The 24,754-nt window shown below is 37.2% G+C and overlaps 1 protein-coding gene across 14 annotated transcripts in view; it reads left to right on the forward strand.

Moving 5' to 3' along the window:
- Positions 1-24,754, forward strand: part of UNC79 (unc-79 homolog, NALCN channel complex subunit) — a 107,378-nt gene that overhangs the window by 70,375 nt on the left and 12,249 nt on the right. For all 14 annotated transcript variants that reach the window (XM_042047455.1, XM_042047456.1, XM_042047466.1 and 11 more), the window contains 11 exons: positions 456-596; positions 4,563-4,601; positions 5,547-5,659; positions 5,744-5,829; positions 6,655-6,828; positions 8,425-8,493; positions 9,081-9,191; positions 14,656-14,760; positions 18,521-18,598; positions 21,065-21,154; positions 24,551-24,726. In XM_042047455.1, coding sequence (XP_041903389.1) covers positions 456-596; positions 4,563-4,601; positions 5,547-5,659; positions 5,744-5,829; positions 6,655-6,828; positions 8,425-8,493; positions 9,081-9,191; positions 14,656-14,760; positions 18,521-18,598; positions 21,065-21,154; positions 24,551-24,726 — 1,182 coding nt within the window. The remainder of the gene's footprint in view (positions 1-455; positions 597-4,562; positions 4,602-5,546; positions 5,660-5,743; positions 5,830-6,654; positions 6,829-8,424; positions 8,494-9,080; positions 9,192-14,655; positions 14,761-18,520; positions 18,599-21,064; positions 21,155-24,550; positions 24,727-24,754) is intronic.

Here is a 24,754-nt window from a genome sequence, read left to right on the forward strand (position 1 = left end):
GTGAGTGTCATTGTTTGTGTCTATGGTGCTAAATAGAAGAGTGCTGGGACTCAGCCCAAGCTGCATAAATTGGCATGTGCTCACACTGCTGAGGGCCAGTCTTCACTGCTGCAGACTTCTCTTGGATAGTGCAAACTGAAGCACTCCAATACAGTGAGGGAGCTGGAATACAATTACCAATGAAGGACTCAAAACAAGTCATGCCCTGTGGCCCTCTTTCATTTGTCACTAAAGAAACAGCCAGTGTAGCCAGTGAGAAGTTTTATTAATGTTTGAAAGCTATGGGCTGTTACTAATTATAGAAAGATCACAATTATATTATCTTTCTACATAAATGTGGAATAGAATGAAGTAAGTAATAATACTTTTAAAAGACATAATTATACACAGATCTATGTATGGTAATGCTCTGTTTTATATCTGTTAACATCAGGTTTAAAAACTGTTCCTTGCAGGTGCCATGACTGTGGGGCTGTTCTTGAAGAATATGATGAAGAAACACTAGGCCTGGCCATAGTTGTGCTCTCAACCTTCATTCACCTCAGTCCAGACTTGGCTGCTCCTCTGCTGTTGGACATCATGCAGTCTGTAGGAAGGTAAATTCAGGACTTCCTTTTCTCCAATGAAATTGAAAGAATTTTGTGCCTGGAGTTGGGTTTATATAAACTTCAGTATACAAAGGTGTGTATTTTAGAACTCTTAAGTGAATAACATCTGGTTCTGTCTTGCGTCTTTGTTACTCATCGTTTTATGAATTTCTTATGTAACTTCTTCCACTGTCAGTTCAATTTTTGGCAGCTCCTTTGATGTTCTCCCCTTTTACTCTCCAAAGGGAAATTCCAGCTCAGGAATCTCCTCAGCTTGTCCCACTGTAAGCAGTGATGTAAAGAGTAAATTCAGATTTTCTACAGTACCCTTTTTATTTACTACCCAGTTTATTATCTGAACAGCAATTGGTGCAGCAATTGGTGTGCTTCTTCATCTTTTTTTATGTGAAGAAAAAATTTCTGTTAGTTTTTATTCCTCCTGATAGTTGCTCCTTGAACTGGTGTTTTTTGGCCTGCCTTCATGTGTTTTTTGCATACTATTTGTCAGAATTTATGCTCTTTTCTACTTTTCATTTGAGACAGGACCTCACCTTTTTGAAAGAAGCCTTCTTTTTTTTAATAACCTCCCTCACTTTATTTTCTTCTGCTCTCTTGAAGTCTTTTTTTCTTAACAACTGGAGTACTTTGGCCCTGTGTTTCCAGTGTAATGCTCTTAAACAGCTTCTGTGCCTCTTACAAAAATTGAATTCTCTTGGCTTCCCCTTGTTGCTGCTTTGACAGAATTTTTCACTTTTATGTGGTTCCTGCTATAGAAGTTGTGCACAAATGTGGTCAGCTGTTCTGAACTTTGCTCCTGGAGGACTGTTGACTCCTAGATATGATCATTCATTAGCATACCTGAGGCTCTTCAGGCTTTTCAACCATATTTTGCATGCTAGGTAAAAATTTACATCGCCTTATGAGGGCTTCCAAACCAGCTGTTTGGAATTGTCTCTGAGAAAGTCTTGAACATTTGGTGTCCGTTATTTTTCTCTTGTTACTTTTACCCAGTGTGCATGGGATAATTAAAGTGTATCATTACTACGGAATTACGTGTGGTTGCTGTCTTGGCCACTTCCCGAACTTCTTGCCTCAGAGGTGGGATGGATGTGATGGGGTGTTCCAGAATAAGTTTCTGAGCAGCTCTAGACATGCAGAAACGATGTCCAGCTCTCCTCCTCCACATTCTTTTTGGTGACTGAAGTTCAAATTGCTTGACTGTGGCTTCTGCAGGGGCATGGCTCTCCACAGCCCTCTTTCTCCACTACCTCCCAATTCCATTTAAACACAGCAGCTCTTCAAGTCCTCCATTTCCATTAATTGCAAGGCTGCAGTTCCCTGCTGGGACTGCTAATTAACTCTGATGGAGGCAAAATTTCTGATCTAGACGGCTGCTGGCCATTCTGTGTGACTCTTGTAAATACAGCAGTACTACAGCCACAGAAAGTGAATCATTTGGAAAATGAATTATCAAAGGATAAGTGGGCTACCTTTTTCTGTGTTTTGAGGGGGAAATGCTGCATCTTTAGAGTGAGACAGCTGATTGTTTTAGAGCAACAGGTAACAGTGCAACGTGGGGTATTCCTGGTAAATGTCCTGTCTTGTTCCTGCTGGTTGCAATTTCTGGCGAATTCTAGGTCCAGTTCTGGGCTCCCCACAAAGGAACTACTTTGAAAATATGCAAAATAAGTAGTATATATAAGCAGAGAGGCAGTCAGGTGCCTCATATATATACCTTGCTCTGTCTTTCATCACGCAGTGCCATATCACTACCTCCAATTACCCATCTAACAGCAGAAGTGAAAATCAGTTAGACTTCTTGCTTTTTTGTTCTTACAGAAAGAGCTACTACTTTCTTTCATCCATAGAATAAGAAATAAGGAGTTAGGAAGTCCAAGGTCTTTCAGAATACCTAAAAAACACACAGAAATATTTTCAAAAGTTATTTGGGTACCCACAGGCACAGATAAGCACCTATTGTGATTTTCAGAAGGGAAAAAAATTCTGGATTCAAGTTACTGACAATTAAAGATTGAACCGTTTCGAAGACTCTGACATGCATTTAAGTTTATGATCTGGTTCCTGAATCAAGATTTTTGACTTGCTGATTCTTATTTAACTGATTTCCAGTGAGATTTAGCTTTCCAAGCATTAAAGCTGTGTTTGAAAGTTAGATTTAGACTTGAGTTAGTGAGGAGCTGTGAAAAGCTTAACTTCTGTTCCTAACGTGTACAGATTTGAACACATCCATTTCCTGTTCTGCTTTGTGGTCTGCAAAGTGGAGGTGATGATGAGGATTCATGGCATTTGTGTAATAAAATATTTAGGGTAGTAATGATAAATATATACAAACTGCACATTTCAGGAAGTTTCAGATGTTCCCAAGTGTTTACTGTAGTTCATGTCTTGTGAAGTTTTTCCAAAGTTAGAAACCTAGTGTTTTGTTTGTCACAAAAGCCATGCTTGCATTATCACATTCAAAAGGAGAGAAAAACATTAGACTTTGATTTCTTTTAGAAAAAAGATTTTACGTTGTTGTGTTTCTGTACTTCAACAGATTTTTGAAAACAGGTATCAAGTCCATTGAGCATGTGATTGGTCTCGTGTTCTGCAGAAATCCTTGCATGCCTTAATGTAAGGTGATGCTACAGTTATTCCAGAATAAAGGTCTGTATTGCTTGATGGTAGCTTCAGACCTTTCTCACCCAGAATTAGCTTTGCACACCAGAAATAATATGTTGTATTTTAGTGTGGATTCCTCTTAATAGTGGAGTTGGGAACTCTTAATGTGTTTTTCTGATTTATGCTAGAACAACTGAGAATAACATGATCTTTAATCCCCTGCACCATCAAGTTTGAGATTATTGCATTGTTGGAAGTATGCTGTGTTCCCAGTTTCTCATGCATAATTCATTAAAATCATTGTAATTTTGGTTCATGCTGTTGCGTTTGACTGAGCTGCCTTAGGGTCCTTTTTGGATTTTATGGTGTTGATTAAACTGTCTTCAGAGCAGGGGGTGACCAAGGATGAGCAACAGGATAAAAGGATCATGAATCAAAGAAAAGCATTGAAGATTAGATATAAAATAGCGTAGCTCTATGAAATTTTCACTTAGATTTATCAATTTATAACATCTGAAATATTGATTTGCAGCAAATTAAAGTAAAAATTTGGTGGTATTTTGTATATTAGAAAGAGATGCCTCCAGTGTCCATCCTTATAATGGCTTTACAGTGTACAGCTTTTTGGTGGCTTTTGGTATTAAGGATGTTTTGCTTTGATATTCTAAGCCCTGATTCTATTCATTTACATGTCCTGCATATTGAAGTACCATGATTTTACTTTAAGATTGTGTTCAGTATTTTCACCATGAGTGCTCGTATTTGGCTTTAAAGTCTATATTTAGGTACTAAAATAAATGACCTAATTTTTGAGAACACACCATTTCCCATTTGACTTTGGAAGAGCTAGTAGGTAATTAGTGTTTTTGAAATTAGGCTAGTTATTTAGGTGCCAAAATCTGGAACTAGAAGCCTCACTTTAGACTGCCAAGCAAAGAATTTTTGCTTAGTCTGTGTTGCTGCGTTAATCAGAAACAATTCAGTCTGTAGGCAGCTTCTGGCAAACTTTTTTTCCCTCTAAAAAAACTTAGTTATCCATGATGTGCTGTAGGGCAAAAACATTACTTCATTATCTTTGTGCTACTAGAGGGAGGCAAGATTTGTCTTTAGAGCAGTTGAGCATTAGTGAGACTGCAAGAGTTTAGAATAGAGTGAGAATAGAGTTTACGTCATGCAAACATGGTTTTTCTGAATTTAGGTGCTCTTCAGAAGATCCTTATGATAACATTTTAAATGTTCTCTAAAATTGTTGTTTATTATTTGTTTAAAATGGTACTTTATTGGCTTACTTAAAAAGTGAAACACACAGAAAAAAGCATATGAGCTTCAATTTCTTTTTAATTTTTATTCCAGGTTGGCATCAAGTACCAGTTTTTCTAATCAAGCAGAAAGGTATGGTAGCAAAGGATACCTTGATAAAAAAAGAAACAATCAATCTAAACCATCATCTTCCCTGACCCTGTAATCAAATAAATTTAAGTTTTTAAAAATGTTATTTAAAATTTCTGAGTAAAAGAAAAAACCTGCCTTTTCCGCTTATTTCAAATATCCTGTGTTTTCTGGAGATGAACAGGAGCCCATATTCATATATGTTAAACCTGGAAAAAATTGGATTCACATGCTGTCTTGCCTTTGCAATTTCAGTGCAGCTTTTTCTAACTGATTCTGTGTTCAGTATTTGTCTTGATAAACTATCTCCAATCAAGTGAATCATCCTTGGCCATGGAGAATCCCTGGTAGTGTTGCCTCATTATGTAAATCAGATGCTGAATAGGATAAATTCATTTTGAGAAGCTGTAAAGCACGTTAAGATGTGCAGTTTATGAGTAAATAGATAATACTTAGGCTTTTAAAATGAAAGCATTCATTTATGAGTGATTAGGGAGTACTTCATCTCTTGAAGGAAACTGCAAGAGGCAAATGGATATTGTAATGTTTTTGTTTACCTGTTGTTCATGTGTTTTATGATAAAGCCAAGAACCTTATTCTGTGTCACTGGAATACACAAGGTGTGAGCAGGATTATATTTCAAATTCAGATGATTCACAAATAAAAATACGTGGAGAATCAGAAAAAATACAACTATTTATTGGGGCAAATACTTTAAGTATGTGTATGTAACTTTTTTATCTCTTCATAGTTGAGCTGAAGTCATAAAATCAACAAACTTTTTTTCAGGATCAGGACAGTTCTGTTTTTGACTATCTCACTCATAACTGAACACTTCCATAATTAAAAAGAATAGCATCATCTTTATTTTCTCCGTGTAGTCAGCTTTGACAAGTGTTTCATCTGCAGTGCAATTTTTTTTCTTCTCTTCTTTTCCCTTCATTTCAGCATGATGATCCCTGGAAATGCTGCAGGTGTGGCCAAGCAGTTCCTCCGTTGTGTGTTCCATCAGCTGGCTCCCAATGGCATCTTCCCTCAGCTCTTCCAGAGCATTATTAAAGGTAATGTGCAATACCTGAATTCATTTTTGACCCTTGGTTTCCTCTGTATGAACAGCCAGTGCAAAAATGTCATTCAAATTTCAGATGGAAGCTTTTTACGGACTTTAGCCATGTCTCTGATGGACTTCAGTGAGCTGAGTTCCATCGCTGCTCTGAGCCAGCTGTTAGAGGTATGTTGACAATTGACTATGTTAATGATGCTAATTTTATTAGCATTATCAGGATCATTTTTCCTCATTTGAGTTCAAACTTGTTTCATCAAAAACACTGTGAATTTTTGTTTTGTGCTCCTTGGAAATAATTAGGCTGTCCTCACCACAAGTAGTGTGTCCCATTCCTTTCTATTTTTTGTTTTCAGGAACATTTCTGCTTATACATCTCAGTTCCCCCTCTTCATTTTATCTGATGACAGTTTCTCTTAAGTATTCCAAAACTCTATTGCCTGCCTTTGACTGCCTTCTATGCAGTTGGCTTATTTCTACTGTACCATTTTTCCTCCTGCTAGAACTAGTCACTTGCATGTATCCTGCTTTTCCAAGAACATGGCAATTGCTTCATACAAGATGTTGACATCACTTTAAAACTGCTCATGTCTTTTCAGGCCTCACTCTAGGACAGAAGCCACGAAAGCACACACGGTCTACTGAACATTAGTGAACATATCTTTAAAACTGTCTAAAAGAAAACATGAGCAATCTGCTGCTGAATACTTTGAGTTTTGCTTTTTCTACTTCCATGCCAGTCTAAGCAGATTATGAGTTAGGACCCTGCTTATATAACATTTTGGCTCAAAATCTTTTGGTCAGTACTTTAGGAACTGCTGGACTAACTATCACATACTCAGTTCAGCTTCCCAGCACAACACTATCATTAGCATCATAGAGAAAATACGCAGTATTTCCTCTCAACAAATTAACTTCAGCACTTTCAAATACTGTGTAAGGGACCACTTCTGCACGGGTGTGATTGTTCACAGTTATCGCTTTGTTTCCCAGGGTTTAAACAACAAAAAGAATTTGCCAGCAGGGGGTGCAATGCTACGCTGTTTGGAAAACATTGCTACCTTCATGGAAGCCTTGCCAATGGATTCGCCCAGCAACCTCTGGACCACAATTAGTAATCAGTTTCAGACCTTCCTTACTAAACTCCCATGTGTTTTGCCTCTTAAGGTATGATGTATGGACATCTGAAGCAAGCTATATTGCCATTGGTCAGGATGTATTGAAACAGTGGGAAAATTGTGGATAACCAATCAGAGTGGGTTCGTGTGAATTATTCTTGTGATTTATTGTATCTCTGATCCATCCTATTAATTATGTTTTCCTTGGATAACAACAGCAACTCTGAAAGGGGTACTTGTCACTTCTTTCTTGGCATTTTTCCTATCTGCTTTCTACGCCCTGTCAGATTAGAATACTGCGTTTGAGAGAGTCAGTATTTAAACCATGAAAATCTATCTAAATTTAGTTTTAACTGTTAAAACTAAATAAAACTCTCAAGAAGAGCAGCACCACCTAATTAATTTGCTAAAAGTACACAGTAGTCAGACAGGCAGAAACAACTGAGACTACTGGGAATTGGGCCTAGCCTGTTTGGCTGACCAGGTTGTAGTCCTTATTGTAATAGAATATTGTAAAGGAAACTGAATCCAGAAGCTTTGGGCTCTGATTTCTGAGAGCTCGGAGGAGATACAGCAGGATCTTATCTCCTGGTGTGTATATTTCCAGATATCGTTTCAGCAAACATAATAAAAACTTTTGAGTCTTTCCAGTAAACATGGAGTTCTGATGCCCTTACTCTATTTCCTATGGTGTGAATAAGCCCAGTGGTAATTTCTTCTATACAAAGCAGTGTTGTTCAGTATGGGCTGAGGGATCCAAAATCTAAATCTGTGACTGATAAAATTGTCTTTTAAATTGGGTGTCACTACCCAGCTACATGAACAATACTAAATTCCTTGGCTCTATTATGCAGTAGTCAGATCTTGAAACCTCTTCAGATTTTGGTAAATTGTGACATTATCCTTCAGCACTTACTAAGTCAAACAGGCAATAACCATTCCCTCTGTGCACTAGTCACCCCAACCTGCTGCATCTTGTATAACTGAAATAAATAAAAAGAAATTAATTGGATCTTAGTGATTCCAACTGCATATCCGCCATTCACGGAACCTTTAGGTGGAGTGTTTACTCTGATTTGCCTTTTATTCATGGGAGGAATTATTAGTGATACAAGAAAAGCAATTGCTTGCTCCTGAGCTTTCAATCTCCTGTTCTCTTCTTTAGGGTCATAGGGGACACTTTCATATTCTAGATGTTTACAGCAGGGGTGAGGCAAGACAGTGGACTGATCCTGAAAAGTCCATTCAGTGCTGTAACCTGTATGATTTATTCGAAATAAAGATTACATCATAAGGAACAGCTTAAGGAATCTGAAACAGCTGCTGCCAGGGCATATTCCAATGTTAGATGTTGTGAGTTGTCTTGAGATGTGAGGGAAAATATCAGAGACCAGGACAAGCACAGAAATACAAAATTAGGTAGATGATGCGTACCTATGCTGTGTATGTTACCCCTGAAGGGGTGTGATTGGGTATGATTGTGTTCAAGAATAAGCCAGTTTAGAGAAAGTAATTAAAAATCAATCATCATTTTTTCAGACTTCTCCTATAACTTATTCATAGCTGCTACCACTATAAGCAAGATGTGTGCACAGAAAGATACTAACTTATTTCCTTTTTCTTTTCTGCTTTCAAATATGTTCAGTGTTCTTTAGACTCCAGTTTAAGAATCATGATTTGCTTGTTGAAGATACCTACCACTAGTGCCACCAGGGTAAGTTCCAAGAAGACAAAATTCTGTTGCCTCGGATTTAGCCAGCCTGTGCTACTGTATGAATGTGTTCTTATCCCCTGGCTAGGAAAGTGTTATATATAAGCATAAAATTGTGCAGTCCAATACTGTTTGGAGAATGATAAGAGCTTTGGAATCTAGGTTACAGTAAAGTGGGGGTAGAATTACATTCTTGTGTGGGTGTGAATGTATGTCTTCTTAAAGATTTGATGTTCTCCTTTTTTTTTTCTCTCATCTTTTTTTTTCTTTTTTAAAAAAGGGTAATGAGCTTCCTTAGATGTTTTTCAGTACAATTCCACTGAAGTCAGTGAGGTTTTCCTGCATAAACTATGCAGAATCTCTTATAAACACCATGTCATAAGTGAAACTATTTTCTACCTTTTTGTTTCTAATTTCTGACAGAAGCATGAAGGCATATGATACAGCTGTTTGACCAAAACAGTGTAAATCCCAGGCAGATAGCCTCTGAGCCAAAAATAATGCTGTTCCATTCAGGTTTTCAGAGTTGGAATGCTTCTTTGCTTTTTTGGGCAACGAGTTATTGATTTCTGTAACACATGTCATTGCAGAGTCTTCTGGAACCTTTTTCAAAATTACTGAGTTTTGTGATTCAGAATGCTGTCTTCACTCTGGCCTACCTGGTGGAACTGTGTGGTTTGTGCTACCGAGCCTTCACAAAGGTAACAATGACACTGTATCTTCCTTTAGGGACAAGTGAAAACAGGACAAAGTTGTGCTTCCCACAAGTAGTTTGGAAGTAAAGATGAAATCAGTGTCAAGTTTCAGGCATATCAACAGTTTTAATGTAGTTTGGTTAATCAAGTAGTGATCACGATTCAGTACCTTTTAATAATGCTGAGTTTTACATTCACAATAAAGACACAGATTATGGGAACCTGCTGCAAGTGTTGCTCAGAAAAGTATTTTGATGTGATTTTGGGACTTGGACATTTTTTTCTCATGTTGAGAAGATACCTGGTATTGATGCATCACTTAAAACGTCTGTACAGTCATATCTTTCCTAGTGCACAAGTTTAGACACATAACTTATGAGTAAAATCTTAAATATTCCTGGTAGTGCCTTTTGAGAGCATGGCTGTGAGGGGAGGCAGTAGACAACTAAGATGGAAAACTCCAAGTTAGGAGCTTTCCATCTAAGATACTGTTCATTCTGTATTAGGTATTTTCCTTTGGCATGTGTGGCTGTAGCTGTGTAGAAAAGAGAACAGTATGTGTACACTTTTTAAAAGTTTGTAAGATTCCGGGATGAAAGCCATGGTGTACAAATAACAGTCTAGTTATTACTCAGGTTCATTGTTGTAGCTATCAGTGAGAAGCTGAACAACAAAAAAGCAATTGAACCTAAGGTCATATATACTCCATTATGTAGATTGTCAAAGTACTGAGCGAAAATATTGCCTTATCCACTAAGTGCACACTTTTCCATGCTTGATACATTTGTCAGAACAGTAATTAATCCTCAGGGAATGTTCTATCATAAGCAGCTACATGGTTTTCTGTTTTGATAATGTACAACTGGAACATGCGTTGTTTGAGTCTTAACAAGGCTTAAAATATCACTGGACAAACAATGAAGAAGAAATGATAAAACCAATGACACTCACAGAAAAACTGCACCACAGGAAAATAAGAAACATTTTTACCAAATATAATGGTTTGAAGCATTAAATAGAAATTAACAGTATGTTTAATGACAGCAAGCAAGTTCTAGCATTTTGTCTTGTTTGAAAGAGAAGAGTTTATGAAATGGAATAATCCTGAATATAGAAGATATTGCCTAGCTTTTAGAAGTATTTTGAGTTAGAGCTATAGTTAAGGGTTTGGACAAGGCAAAGTGAGAAAAATGTTAACTTGAAGTCCAATAGTGGTTTTTTTCATTGAAACAGAAAAGCCTCATTTAAAACTGAAGCAAAGATACTGCTCTTGCATTTGTGGTCTTACCAGTGTGTTTTGTATATCTGCTAAAGCAAATTGTGACTACAGGAAATTTTTCACTTTCCTCAGGCCCTGCAGTTTCACAAAAATGTAATAAAACCACATTATTAGAAAACCCACACGTGTCTCTTGCATGCTTGCTGGTTGGTTGCTCTATGAATATAGTGAGTACTTAATTGCACACAGGAACCTTGGATTACAGTGCTTGGTAAAATCATCTTGATTTAGTTTAATGCAACCCGATGACCCAGAAATTGGAAGCATTAGTGAATGTTCTGCATTGTATAGCCACAAAATCGTTAATTTAGTGGAACTCCACACTACATTATCTTTGTTATTTCTGAAAGCTTACCATAGTTTTGCCTTAGAAGTGTCAAATTAGTGACTGCTGTTAGAAAAAAACACCAAATCGGTTATGATGTCTGTGTTTTTTCTCTACAGTGGAAGTCACTGTAGGTAAATAGGAGTGTTGTGACAGAGTACCACATAGAAGTGAATTTCAGAATGAATATAATTTGTGGGCATTGAAACTATTCAAATGTAATTGCTTGTTTTGCAATGTTGAGTGTGGTGACTGGAACAAAACACTAACTTTCAGCTAAGCTGTGGAGGATTCTTGTCTTTTCAAAGAGCAAGCTACTCTGACATGCACTTTGTAGAAGTCAGTGCTGTACAACCACTCCAAATCTTTCTTTACTGCAACATTTTCCTGATATCCTGTGGTAGGAATATCTGAGTTTCTCGTCTTGGAGCCTGAAGACTCAGGTCAATCTGATATTTCTGTTGTCTGAGTTTCTGTTCCAGGTCAGCAATTTGTTTTTTTCAGCACCTTTGGAACTCTCAGTTGAGAGTAGCATCTTTTCTGTGGGTAGTAATCTTATCTTTAGTTTTCCTTTCAAGTGTCTTAAGGTCCTAAATGGACACTTTTTGGCTTTCTTATCTCTTATAGCTGCAGAAGCTTGAAGCTAAGCTTAACCTTTTGCTAGTATTCTGTTGTCCCTTACCAAGTGAATGCAGAATGCCACATGATTTTGCTACTGAATTTTTTGAAGAATATTATGTGGCAGATCTTCAGTATTTTTAATTACTGTAGTAGCAGCGGTGATAAAGATTTTTGCTTTATACTAGCTTACTTAGAGGATAGCGTAACACTCCATTAAAGGTCCAAATTTACTCTTACTACTAAGTTTGGACCCTGAGGTACTACTAGAACTTCAGGAGTTTCATGTTCTACATACTGACATGTGGTAAGTCACAACTTGAAGGTTGCAAAGCAGTTTTCTATAGGGATGCATAGACATTTGAGAGTTAATTTGGCTGAACAGAGGCTGAAGTAGTTAGTGTATTCTTGATACTTCGGGTACCAAATTTCTATATGTGACTCCCCTGGGTGTTACTTTTATGGAACAGTGGCCCTGTGGCAGAGTATAAAGTTCTAAAAGTATGTATAAACTAGGTTTATACATATTTACCACCAGCAGGATGATAGGAATAAGTAGGCTTGGATAGGAAGGATACTCTGGGCCATTGACTTACCTGTCATTGCTCCTGATTTACAGTGCAGGAAGCAACAAGTCAGATGTCAAAAAACCATTTTGCCTGATTTTGCTCAATCTCTCTGCATTGCATGTGCTTAACAAACATTGAGTTTAGACTGTGAGATAGGAGACTTCTTTGAGAAAGAGGTAGTCAACTGCTGTATTATCCCTAAAGCCAAGAAAAGCTGGGATTCATGAAGCCTATGCATCCTTTCCAGTGTTCTGGCAAAGCAATTTATTGTGGCCCAATATCCTGTATAGCATAGATGTTGGTATGTAAAATAGTTGAATGCTTTTGAAAGAATTATGTCTTCCTTCTTTTTCAGTGTGTGTAGGCTACTGTACTGGGTTACTGATCAGAACTTCTGTCCACTCTTTGGGGGGATGTAATTGTCATCTGACTTGAGCGTGGCACTGCATCGTGTCTGTGTCTCAAGACTGGGAAGGCATATGGTGGTGGGAAGGGGCACTCTTCCTGGGGAATTCTAACAAGCAATCAGGATCTTTTTATGCTTTGAGTGTTGTGCGCTGTTCTGGTTCTCCATTCCCACTCAGAATGTTGTAGTATCAGAGAAAGTTCAGGTAATGATCTCAAGAATGATCAAATAGTTAGGTGAGTTCCACATACAGAGTCAGAGCTCCTCAATCTGAAAGTGCAACAACTGGTGAGAATGTGAGAGAGGTCTGCAAGGTCACAAGTGATCCAGACAGGGATGGGTAATTCATTCCTTCCCAGTGGAAAGAACATACTAAGTTTGTAGGAACTAATCAAAGCAAGTAAAGGGAAGTGATTCTTCAACAGTTTGTGACTCCTTACCAAGTACCATTTGTGCTAAAGGTTGACATGAGTCCCAGAGGTCAATGGACAGTTACATGGAAGAGAAATATATTGAGAGTCATGAATTATACAGAAACCATGCTGAGCTCAGAAGTTCCCTGAGCTGAAAATAGTTGGTAAAATTACACATGCTTGCCTTGTTCTTATTCTTCCTTTTGCTTCTGCTTATGGCCTTGTTGGAGATAAGTTACTGAAGATATTTGTTCTCATCTGACCTCTCCTGGATATTATTATATTGAGTAATTTTTATCAGAGCACCACTCATGCGTGTGGAATGTGTAACTTTTGAATATTTGTCCCCTCAAGCTGATTTTGGAGTGTTAGCTTCCTGCGAGTTTAGCTGCCTAGACTGCAGCAATGTAGTCAGACAAGGACAAGGACTGCAGTTTGGGACCTGTTCCATCATCTGAATATGTTATCTGTCTGCACACTCCATGTAATTGAAGGGGAAACTAGGAACTTGAAGTACGGTCTCTTGATTCACAGACTGGCATCTAACATCCGTGAAAGACATACCATTCTGTTGTTTTGGCACCTTGTCCCAGATCAAGGCCTGATATTTAAGATCTGTTTTCTTTCAAAGATATATGGGTGCTGTGGCAGACATGCACTGCTGCTGCACGCATTGTTTGACAGTATGCCACACAGGTGGTGTGGTGACCTCAGCTCTCTTAAGAGGAACCCTGGCGACTGCTTGGTCTGCTGCAACCAAAGGTCACTCTTACTTCCAGCTATTCATCTTCTCCTGTGTGCAGCTGGAGGTGGCCTTCAAGTTGTCTCTCACTAACCTCAAAAAACTTCTCTGAGGAAGAGACAAATGGTCACATTTTACAGATTTTTGTGGAGAAACTGAGGCCCTGACTGAGTAAAAATTTTCATACATTTAACTTAAGTGAACGGGCAAATGTATGAGATTTACAAGACGGAGGATACTAGGTTTTAGATCTTAAGCACACTTTAGATATGCTCTTCTTATTAGACAATTTATTTCGTCTCTAGTGGTTGTCTGAAATAGAGCATGGTGCTCTTGCTGATCAAAATTCTTGAGTTGCTGTGGTCAGTAGCAGGTTCTATGTTTTTATCTTATTGTCTGAAGTCAGAGAATGACAAAGTAAGATGTATAACAAGCCCCTCTTATCTCTTGTACCTCCTTGCTGACTCAGCCCTACAACTCTATTCTTAGACTTCTGCGTGCTAATCTCCACTGGCTGATTTTCCCCTATGTTTTAAAGTGTTTCTGTTGTAGCAGCTGTAGCCAAGACTGTTTTTATTGTGGAAGTGGAAAAGTACTGCCAGTCTAATGAGTGGAAATAGATAGTCCAAGCAGCTGTAGTGCAGGCACTCATTTTTTAAACGGGAAAAACAACAGAAAAAGAATATGGTGAAATGTAGACTGTTTTTGGCAGGTTCAGTGAAAGAATAATGCTAAATACCACACCAGTTTTATTCTCCTGTGTCATTTCTTACTGCTTTCCCCTTTTCTCTTTGTATGGGACTACTTAATAAAAGCTATGTTTGCATGCCTGGACTTTATAACTATTTTATAAAATCTATCTGTATCTCATGTGTGAAATATTAAATCTCAGATATAATTTCTGATAAAACATGAAAGGAAGATTACCTTCATTGATGTCTGTTTGGTTAAGTCTGTAGAATTATATAAATGATGGGTGGTGATATCTTTTTCTTAAGACAGGAGAAACCAGTACACTTTTGTAACTTTGTTATTCTTAGATAAAATGTATCTTTATCGTTTAGTAGTGGCTGTCAGTGAATTTCAGGACATTGACAATTCTGTATTTTTTGTTGTAGGAAAGGGACAAATTCTACTTGACGCGCTGTGTTATACTGGAGTTACTGCAAGCACTCAAGTTAAAGTCACCCTTACCAGACATGAATCTGCTGCTGTTGGTGCAGGTACAGGAGATTCTGATGTAATTTTCATACTGGTCCTATCTTGGCCCAACTTCAGGAGTGGGGCAGAGCAGAAGAACGAAGTCCAGCATGGTTACAGAAAGTACTAGCAATGTCGGTGAAAGAAGAACTTTTTGAATCCAAATCCAATTGCATTTGTATGCATTGGTGCATACATTTAGGCTCCTACATTAAAATTTAAAGTTGGAGTCCAAATTTCTCATAATGATAATGACCTGTGCATCACTGCTGATGTATTGAAGATCACAGAATATATCTTGAGTTGGAAGGGACCCATAAGGGTTGAGTCCATTGAGTTTTATACCATGTTCTTATGGGGCAGCTGCCCCAGGTGCTGCCTTGTCTTCATATCCTAGCCTCAAACCCTGTCACCAGTTTGTGTGGGAAGGGGTGCTGATCATGGGCCACAACTCAGTTTCTGGCAGTAAGCTTGTCTGCAGTTCCTGAAGGCCATTTTCTTTTAACCTGTAGTTTTCCAGTAAAGAATACATTGACAATATTTCTGCTGCTTTCATTCTGTGGAGTCAAGCTAGCTTTTTCATTGGAAAATATGAGAAAATAAGATACAGACTTGTGAAAACTTCTGCCTCCAAGAAGGCAAGTGTGGCACAGTTTGGCACCACAAGCCTGTCCCATGAACACAATTTCTTGAAGTCCATCAAATGTCATCACAGGTAGTGGGCTCTCATTGTTTACAATGAGCTAACAATGATATGTTAGGAACCTAAATTTACAGACTTAAAATTATAGGGGACCAGCATAACAGCACTCCATAAGGTTCAGGTGAGGTGTTTATTACATAGATCCCTCATAATGCTCCCAGCATCACAGCTCCATTCACTCTTTCCCATCCCGTTATGGGTCAAAGCTTCATATAGCTTACTATGGACTCATTTTCTTTTGAGTACTGGTACATTGCTCATAGTAAGTAAGTCATTGCCAGTTGACACAGAAATAATACTGACTAATAAAATTATATAGAAGTTAGGATAACTCTGAAAACAATTATTATGCCATCAGTGTTAGGGAGAGAAGTTGGGAAGGGAAGAATAACAGATGAGTTTTTTTCTTTTGATGGTAAGGTGTTATTTTTTAAAATCCATTTTAAGTTAAAAAGCACAAGTTTGCCTTTTTTTTTTTTTTAATTATTGTTAAACCCAAACTTCTTTTTTTCAGTCCCAGTCACTACCATCAAATAACAACCACCAGCCTCTTTCTCTCTTACGGCTGCAGTGATGCACCTTGATACCATGTGCAATGGTTTTTGTTGACTTGAACTGACTTTTCCTGTATTACAGAATAAAGCAATTATTCTGCATCAGTCCTGTAATTCAGTCCTGTGGCTACCCCAACAGTGACAATCCCCTAGTCTAGTCATGCTTGAATTTCTCATTTGAGAATGCAAACAGGCCATGTCAGTTTTGGCAGTGGGATTTAACTGATTAACACTTGTCCTTCATATTGGGTCAATTGCCTGAGAGACCCAGTAAGCAAAACTCTCTCTTACATTACCTTTATCTCATAAAGATAAAATGGTAATTGCCTGTGTTTTCCTCCTAGCACTGTTCCCATATGCTGTATTCACTTTGGGATGTATTCATACCTTACACAACAGCATCTAATGTGGATGTAAATGTCTTTTATGATGTCTCTCTTTCAGAAGCTGATGAAGTGATTCATATTTCCTGCAATCCAAAGCAGCCAGCTTCTGTTTCTATGTAGTCAGTGGTGGAGAATAGGGGTTGTATTCAGACCATCTGCCGTAGATGCCTACTGGAGGCATGATGACAACTTCTCCCATTGACTGTGCAAATTGGCAGCTCTCAGTAGTATGTGGTCTGAATCATTCAACAGCCTCTGGAATTGCAGTACCATAGTAACCACTAAGCCCATCTCCAGCACCACTGTAATTTAAGAAATCTACCAGTAGCATATGTGTCTTACTTTTTAAATTTTCTCTGGTGCCATTAACAGAATGAAAGAATTGGTTCACCTCTTTACTACACAAAGCTGCTACAATATTAATTCAGGTTGTATGCTTTTGAAAGAATAAAGCCATACAGAGTTAACACAGCACCAAACGGAAGTGGTTTTAATTTCCAACAGTCATGTCTCCATGGACATGTTAGCCTGTATGCAAGATTCTATACAGACACTGCACACAGAATACAGAGATTCTGTCAAAATGTTCCAGATAACAAAGGAGCTAGGAGCACTTTAATTTAATGATAGATCAGTTGTGGGCTGACTAACAAAGGCGTTCCTAGAAAGGTACATTTGACACCCACGTTTATCCAGATTACATAGTGCCATCAGTGTCACTGGTGACATAAGACTAAGATGAGAGTTAACTTTATCCCACTTCACAAAGAATGAGAATTTTAACCAGATCACTCCAATCTTTGCATAGGTGTCCTAGATGATAAAGGGTATTGAAAGACTGTCTCCTTGATTTGTCCTAGCAAATGAAAGCCATCATGTACATGCTGCTGTTCCATGGGTTTCCATAGGAACTGCTTCTTCACACAGCATTTTGTTTCCCAGTACTTTTCTCTGCTCACATTTCATCAGCACACGTCTCCAGGATTTCCATTGACTTCAAATTATACTGATGTCTCTTTAGAATTTGCTTGTTCAGTCAGGCTCTAAGATTCAGTGTACCTGATCTGTTTTGTTGTAAAGCTTGTGGAAATGCAAGAGTGAATTCTAGGGCTGTAAAGGATATTTTGAAATATTTTCATGAAGTGCAGTCAGTCATTGAGAGTACTGCTAACATATATATGCATTAGACAACCATAAAATATGGTAGTCAATATCTGTCTCAGTTTGTGAAAGTACCATGGTATCAATTAATTTTTAATAAGAAGGGAGATTAATGCTGAGACCTTAGTTGACAGTTATTTTCTGTCTGCTCCTTCTTAGAAAGTTACATTGCATCACTATGGACAAAAATTGCTCAAGTGCAAGTACAATGTTAGGACAAGAAGTTGTAGGAACAAGCAAATCATCTGCAGGGTGTCCAATGCATGATTGAAGTTTATAATGATTAAATAACAGTATTGGCAAGTTTAATGTATGAATGATATGGACTCTGGAGATTTTAGGTCAAGGGATTTGGAAATAAAAAGAAACAAGAAAAAAGGTGAAATAAAAGCATAAGAAAAGCAATGAGAGAGATTCTACTGTAATAAAATGACACTGACCCTCTCTCAGAAACAGCTTGTTTATGTAGTATTGTGGCCTGTATTGTGCAGAAGTTATACCACACCATACTAGTATGTTGTCAGCTTCAAAGCTCTTCATAAAATGCATAATTGTAGAACTTCAGTGAACGTGTTATAATGTCATAGTGAAGAATATGGCATCCTGCCTTACCATTCTCTGTCATGGTTTACTCTATAATGAAAGAGGAACATCTGATATATGGAAGAAATAGCAAATATATATTTTTTTTCATAAAGAAAGTCTGATTTGTTACACAATATTCTTCAAATTACTCCTGCACAGCATATGTGTTAATTAAGCACATTAAAGTCAGATTTTTTTTCATTAAAATTATCTCATTTATAATGGTGAGTTAAGTAGGTTGTTTATAAAGAAAGAGATCTCTGAAGGCAAATTACCATGAATAAAAGCAAGAAGAGATCTGAACTGATTTTAATGAAGTAATGAATAAATTATTAGTGTCTTCAGGTTCCTCAAAAAATAATTTAAAAATAACTTGTCTTTAATTTCTTCTTAGTTTGTTTGTGCAGATGCTGGAACAAAACTAGCTGAGTCAACAATCTTACATAAACAGATGATTGCCTCAATGCCTGGAGTAAGTACTGGACCAAAGTCCATTTCTTAGTTCTGTTGTTCTGATTTTTTAAAAAATACATCTTATTCAGCTTTCTTTGCTTCATTTGAATGTTCTTTCCTTTTATTTCTCCTCTGGTTGGCAAGATATATTACACGCTGGAGGTTGAGGTGCTCCATCCTTTCTATTAATGGTGGAAAAGTTCTGAATTTGATGTTGCTTCCCTTGCTTTCACTGATAACCTTTAGTCATGTAATTGACTTCAGTGGAGCCTGTGCTCAAAAAAAAAAATCGAGAGCTGCAATTCTCAGTGGGGAACAGACCAGCTGAATGCATCAAAAAATGGTAGCAGAATGGAAAGCTACAAGCCATTGCCTCCATTCTCACAAAAGATTCTGATTAAAGAAGGGAGTTAATGGTATTTCTCTGGTAATGTATATAAGTCATTCATTTATATCCTGCTGATGAGTGTAGCTGAATTACAAATACTCCTAATTGCTTGGGCACTGAATATGCACCTGGTGAATATGGGAGGAAGTAGCACAATGGGAGGTCTTGACTTGTGACTGAGTACCCAAGCAGATGGAAGGGGGTTAGCCAAGGTTTGCCTCACAGGCTGAGTGAGGAAAACTTGTTTCCCTATGTGTGTCTCAGCTTTAGGGATGACTTAATAGGATCTTTCCCATGTATCTTCTGAAGTGCGTGATTTTTTAAATGCCAATCTTTAATAATACCTTTCCTCCCAACAGGATATTTTAATTTATACTTGCTTTAAATAGACAGACTAACATTGGTGTTACGAGGTGTGATAGGAACATGATCATTTCAGAAGAAATCACAGAAAATTAGGCTGCCTACTGCTTGCATGAAACAGAATAGGTGGTTGGAGAGAAGTCTTGTGCAACTGAGCATTTATTTTCAGAGACTGGAGTGTAGCATCTTTCATAATTCTGTTATTCAATATTCTAGAAGCCAGGTTGAATCCTTAGTGCACATAAACTGGATGGAGGATATACTGACAGGGTTCCCAATGACCATATTTTACTGTTTTTTACTCCGTCATGAGAACTGACAGGAACAACATTTGAAAATCCAGAAGGTGGCATAGTTCAACACTGTGTAGACTGATACTAACATACAAAAATGGGGAGTGCCCAGGCCAGTTGTTTAAATATAGAATGCTAGAATATGTTTAAATATAGAATGCTTCAAATTTCAGCCACTAAAACTCAACTCTGGCTTAATAATTTTGTGATCGAAACTATATCTAGTTCATTTGTATACTCAGATAGGATAATCAGCTTCTATGCTTCAAAGTGCAGGTAATTAAAAAGAGGTCAAAGAACAGTAGTTTTCTTCTGTAAACTTTACTGCAATGTTTTGCCCTGAGCCTAGGACTTGGGATAAAGTAGATTTTGGTGGCTTCAAAAAGGTATCTAATTTAATAGTATGATCATTTAGCCTCAAAAGTCAAGCATTTCTTTTACTTGGCTCCTAAGAATGAGACATCCATAGTTCCCCTTGAATTCAGCTAGCATTATCTTCACCTCAGACTATTAACACATAAACAGAGGTTTATGTGATACCTAGTGGGTCAGTCGTATCACCTTCGGAAAGCTTCCCTGCAGGGTTCTGTGATCTGTTCAAAGCCCTTATTTAATCTGACAGCTTTGTTCTGTTGACTGCTTTATGCACCTCAGGCGCATCTGCTGAGGGCCAGATTCACATTTGTGACTGTTCTAGGAAAAGGATTATGAAAATTGGTACTGTGCGAATACAGCAAGCACCACATTGAGTCCTTTTGTTTTCCCTTTGAGGTTGTTTTTGCTCTGGCACAGGTGGCTTCTTAATAAGCTTATATCTTTATGATCTAACTGGAGCACTTAATAGCTTAAGTGCCATTAAGATGCTGTATTTTGAATGTTTTTTCTTCAGGAATATACAAGAAATATTCATTAGTTTTTGCAAAAAGGAAAAAACATAATACATTTTAGTGATGTTTACACATAAAATACCTGAAACCAGTTATTTAAACTGTTTTTCCATCGTGATTAATGTGAATGTAAGGGCATCTGTGCCTGTGACTGACTTTTGTTTTCTTTGATAGTAACTGATTGGTTCCAATTGCAGAAATGCTCAGCTGCTTGAAAAACTGAGTTGTTCAATTCTCATTGAGTTTTTAAGACTTTGATTCTGGACTGCTGTAAATTTCAGGATGACATGACAAGAATATTCTTGAAAGTTTCATCAGTTAATCTTTTATTGCTGTGACAGATAAGAGTATTTTATGATGCATGAAGAAGCTACAGCAGCTGGGCTATCTTATGCTATAATCAGATAAGAGGACAATACAGTGAGAAGAAGAACATCAAAGAATACCTATTCCTAATTATTCTAACTAAAAGTAAAATAAAGAACTTGAGACAGACCAATTGTATTCTGGTGAAGCAAAACCTGGTACTTAAACTTACTTCTTTTATGTTTTAGTGCGGAACAGCAGCAATGGAATGCATGAGGCAGTATGTTGGGGAAGTTCTGGATTTCATTGCAGATATGCATACCTTAACCAAATTGAAGGTTGGTTCTGGGCATACATTGATCTAAAGTATATGACTTTTTTTAACAAAAATATGTTTTCTGTAAGGAACCTGCCTGGGAGACACGGTAGGAAGTGTTTGAGGATGACTGACAGGTGTTTTTTCCTTTCTCTTTTAAAAAATTGTTAATACTGTTATAGATTAGAGACTTCTGTGGCAGCAGTAAAAAGTAGCTTATGTGGTGTTGAAATGGAGGCTGATTCAAATATCATCAGCACACAATAAAAATGCGGGCTTGGTTTTTCTGAAATGTTGATCACAAGCAAATGTCATACCAAAGTCACTGTGAGAAGTAGTCGTGTTTAATATAACCCAGGGAAGCATAAAACTCCTTGCCTCTACAAGTAAGTACACTCCTGTGTAGGAAACCTGTGTCTCTTATATACACAGACACTTAAATTAATTGGAAGTTCAGAGGTAATTAAAATGCAGTAATTGGCCTAAAAAAGGGGGGTGTCCTTTTTCTAATGGATGCTGTTGTTTTTACTGTCAGGTTATATTCTGTTGAGGTGGAGAAAAACCAAATAGCTCTTACCTCTGTAGTCCAAACTGCATTTTGGTTTCTTTATATTAGTTGAATGACAAATTGTTAAGAGTAGTGATAGGAAAATACTTCTGTCAACATAAAATACTTTATTTAGGAATGCATTTCATGAAAAGATCCTAGTAATCATTAGCTGATCAAAACCTAGAATTCCTGCTTCATTTATTAAGCAGGATATAAGAACATATTAAATTTCCTACAGAATGGAAATTCTCTAAGATGTTTTGAAAAATAAATAGCCTAGGTTACAGTGCTGCTCTGAATTTTATTTATGAAGCAATGAAATGAGAATTTTTACCCCACTAGTTTCTCACACACTCAGTTGTTCACAGTCCTTCTGGCTCCTCCACCCCACCTTTGCCCCAGAGGGGACACCTTATTGCAGGTTAATAATACTTACCACAAAAAGAAGAAGAATCCCAGCTAAACTGAAACTTGTATCTTGAAACTCACTGTAACTGTATTTTACTGGATAAAATATCCCTTTTCTTAGGTTCTCACCCTCCTGGCCATGAATTTCTTTGAATTAAAAAAAATAGTCTAGGGGAAGCAGCCTGTTATGCTGGAGTAGAAATTTACTTCAAAGCACAAAGTAATTAATCATTTTAAGTTGAATTGGATTGCCTTCCCACTCTATCCTCTTAAGTTATTCACCTATTTTTCTTAAAGTTCAGAACTGCTTTCAGAATAGGTAGGCAAATGAATCATAAATGAGGCAAGAGATATATCTGGTTTGCTAGTTCCACAGGAAAAAAAAATGAACTTATCTGGAACCAGGAATGGGGAAAATTTGTTTATAAATACTTGCAGGTATCCTCACTCCTGTGTAAAATGTTTCTGTAGAAAACTTTCTGTCATTGGACTTTTTTCCTTCTGCCCTTCTTTCCTTGAGCTGTAGTCTGAGTTTTAGAGTTGTTCTTACAGAGCTGAAGTCTGATGATTACTTCTTATGCTCAGTGGGACTATTTATTTTTAAAAAATTCATGAATTGATATAGGTAGAACATGAGCTAAAACTTTGCCCATTTTTTCACTTTCATGTTTTGAAATTCGACAAGAAGCTTCCCAAGTAAGTCATCTGCCCATTTAAAACTATGTCAGAAATTGCATGTTGTTTTGATTTAGCCATGTAGTACAGGAATCTGAGGACAAAATTAGCATAATAGGAGAGTCAAATATGACCATAATTTTATGTATTGTAAAGAATAAACTTTTCTGTCTTACAAAATTAAAAGGCAGTTTTTATTTACCCAGAAATTATTTAACCACTTACTCTGTGGCTTCAACGTATTTGAGAAAATATTTGTAAGCATTTCTAAGTTTACAAATAGTCAGAACTTCAAACAAATTCACAGCATTTAGATTCAAATTCTTGCAAGCTCATTTAATATATTTCCTTACATTGCTTGGGTTTTATTAACAGCAGTGTTACTCACTAGAAAATGAGTCCTAAGTTCATCCAGTTGTACGATTTCTTATGACAAGTGTGTATTATCAACAGCATCTGGGGTTGATAGCTAGCAAAGAATGCTATATGATTTATATGACCAGTAACAATCCCAACAGCAGAAGTTTAATGTTGGTTTCCAAATTTGGAAATTTCTACTCTCTGTAGGAATTCAGTGAACAGAAATAGTTAAAGTTGTTTATTTATACCTAATGTCATCTTTTGTGTGTCCAATAATAATGTCTGTGAAAGAGGCTAAATATTTTCAGTCCTTTGTGTTAGCAACTACTGCATTATAAAAAAGGTATAAATGTTAATTCTCAAAATAATCACATTTCAGTGTACTGTTTCTGTTCAGTTTATTATGATTTTTTTTCTCTTTGCAATAACATTTTAATTGGTAAAGTTTGGTAGGATTTTATTTAGAAAATTCCACCATTTTTGAAGGTTTATAATGTATTTACCTGCAAAACTGTCTATCCTTTTTACTTGTCTATATAACAAAGTCATTAGATATTCATGCTGGTACATAGGGGTTTTTTCTCTTGAAAGAGACTTTAAGTAAGTGCAATTTGAGAGTGTAAGTTTCTGGGGTCAGATACTTATCTGTTACAGAAATACTATTGGTTCACTGATTTTTATCCTGTTATAATAATTGAATAACTGATGACCTGATTTTCTTGTGCGAAGCATATGGCTCTCCTTTTAAGCAAGCAACTGCAGTCAGCCTGTGTTCTGTTATAGTCTAATACCAGAAGGTAATGCAAAGTTAGCTTAATAGAAATGCAGAAGTACCTCAAGAAGCACCAATGAAACATCCCTCAAAGCTGGCAAAGCAGGATAATTAATTGTATTTAGAGGCATAAATATTTGCGTGTTTCTTGGTAAGAGGTTTGACCCTTTTTATCACCAGAGCTTAAAGGCATTTGTAACTGAAAGGTGCAATATAGCTGAATAGTGCTGGTGAATAAGTGAGAGCTTCTTTCTGAACGTGTAAATAGAGTATTGCACATAGCATCTGGGCAGGTAATGCCTTCCATCTTGTTAAATGGTTAGGTTCTTTTGTTTTCACCTAAGCTCTCTGGATGTGCAAGCATTAGTTTGTATTTATGAGCTGTTGTACAGCTGCCTGTACATTTTGCCCAATTTATATTTTGTATGGCCTCTTGAAATTGTGGGTGGGGAAAGATCTGCATCATACAGGTGTTACTCATATAGGGACTGGAGAATTTTTTAAAATCTATTTCTCAGTTTTGTTTTGTAGACACAGTTAGAGATCCTGAGAAGGAATTGAAGGGGAGTGAAATAGAATATGCTGTTTTTTGGAAGAACTTAGTTCAAGCAAAATACTCTTTTTGGGTAGGAAATCAGATCTTTGCCTTCCAGAGTCACATGAAGACTTGTTCTCAGCCACTGCATGAAGACACATTTGGTGGACATCTGAAAGTTGGTTTAGCTCAGATTGCTGCCATGGAAATCACCCGGGGAAACCACAGGGACAACAAAGCTGTGATCCGATATTTGCCTTGGCTTTACCATCCTCCTTCAGCAATGCAACAAGGGTGAGAACGCTTTTCCACAAAAAGGAAT

Source organism: Corvus kubaryi, unplaced genomic scaffold (genome assembly GCF_017639235.1).
Source record: "Corvus kubaryi isolate FWS band 111438036 unplaced genomic scaffold, C.kubaryi_AGA036_p1.0 66, whole genome shotgun sequence".
Taxonomy (NCBI): domain Eukaryota; kingdom Metazoa; phylum Chordata; class Aves; order Passeriformes; family Corvidae; genus Corvus; species Corvus kubaryi.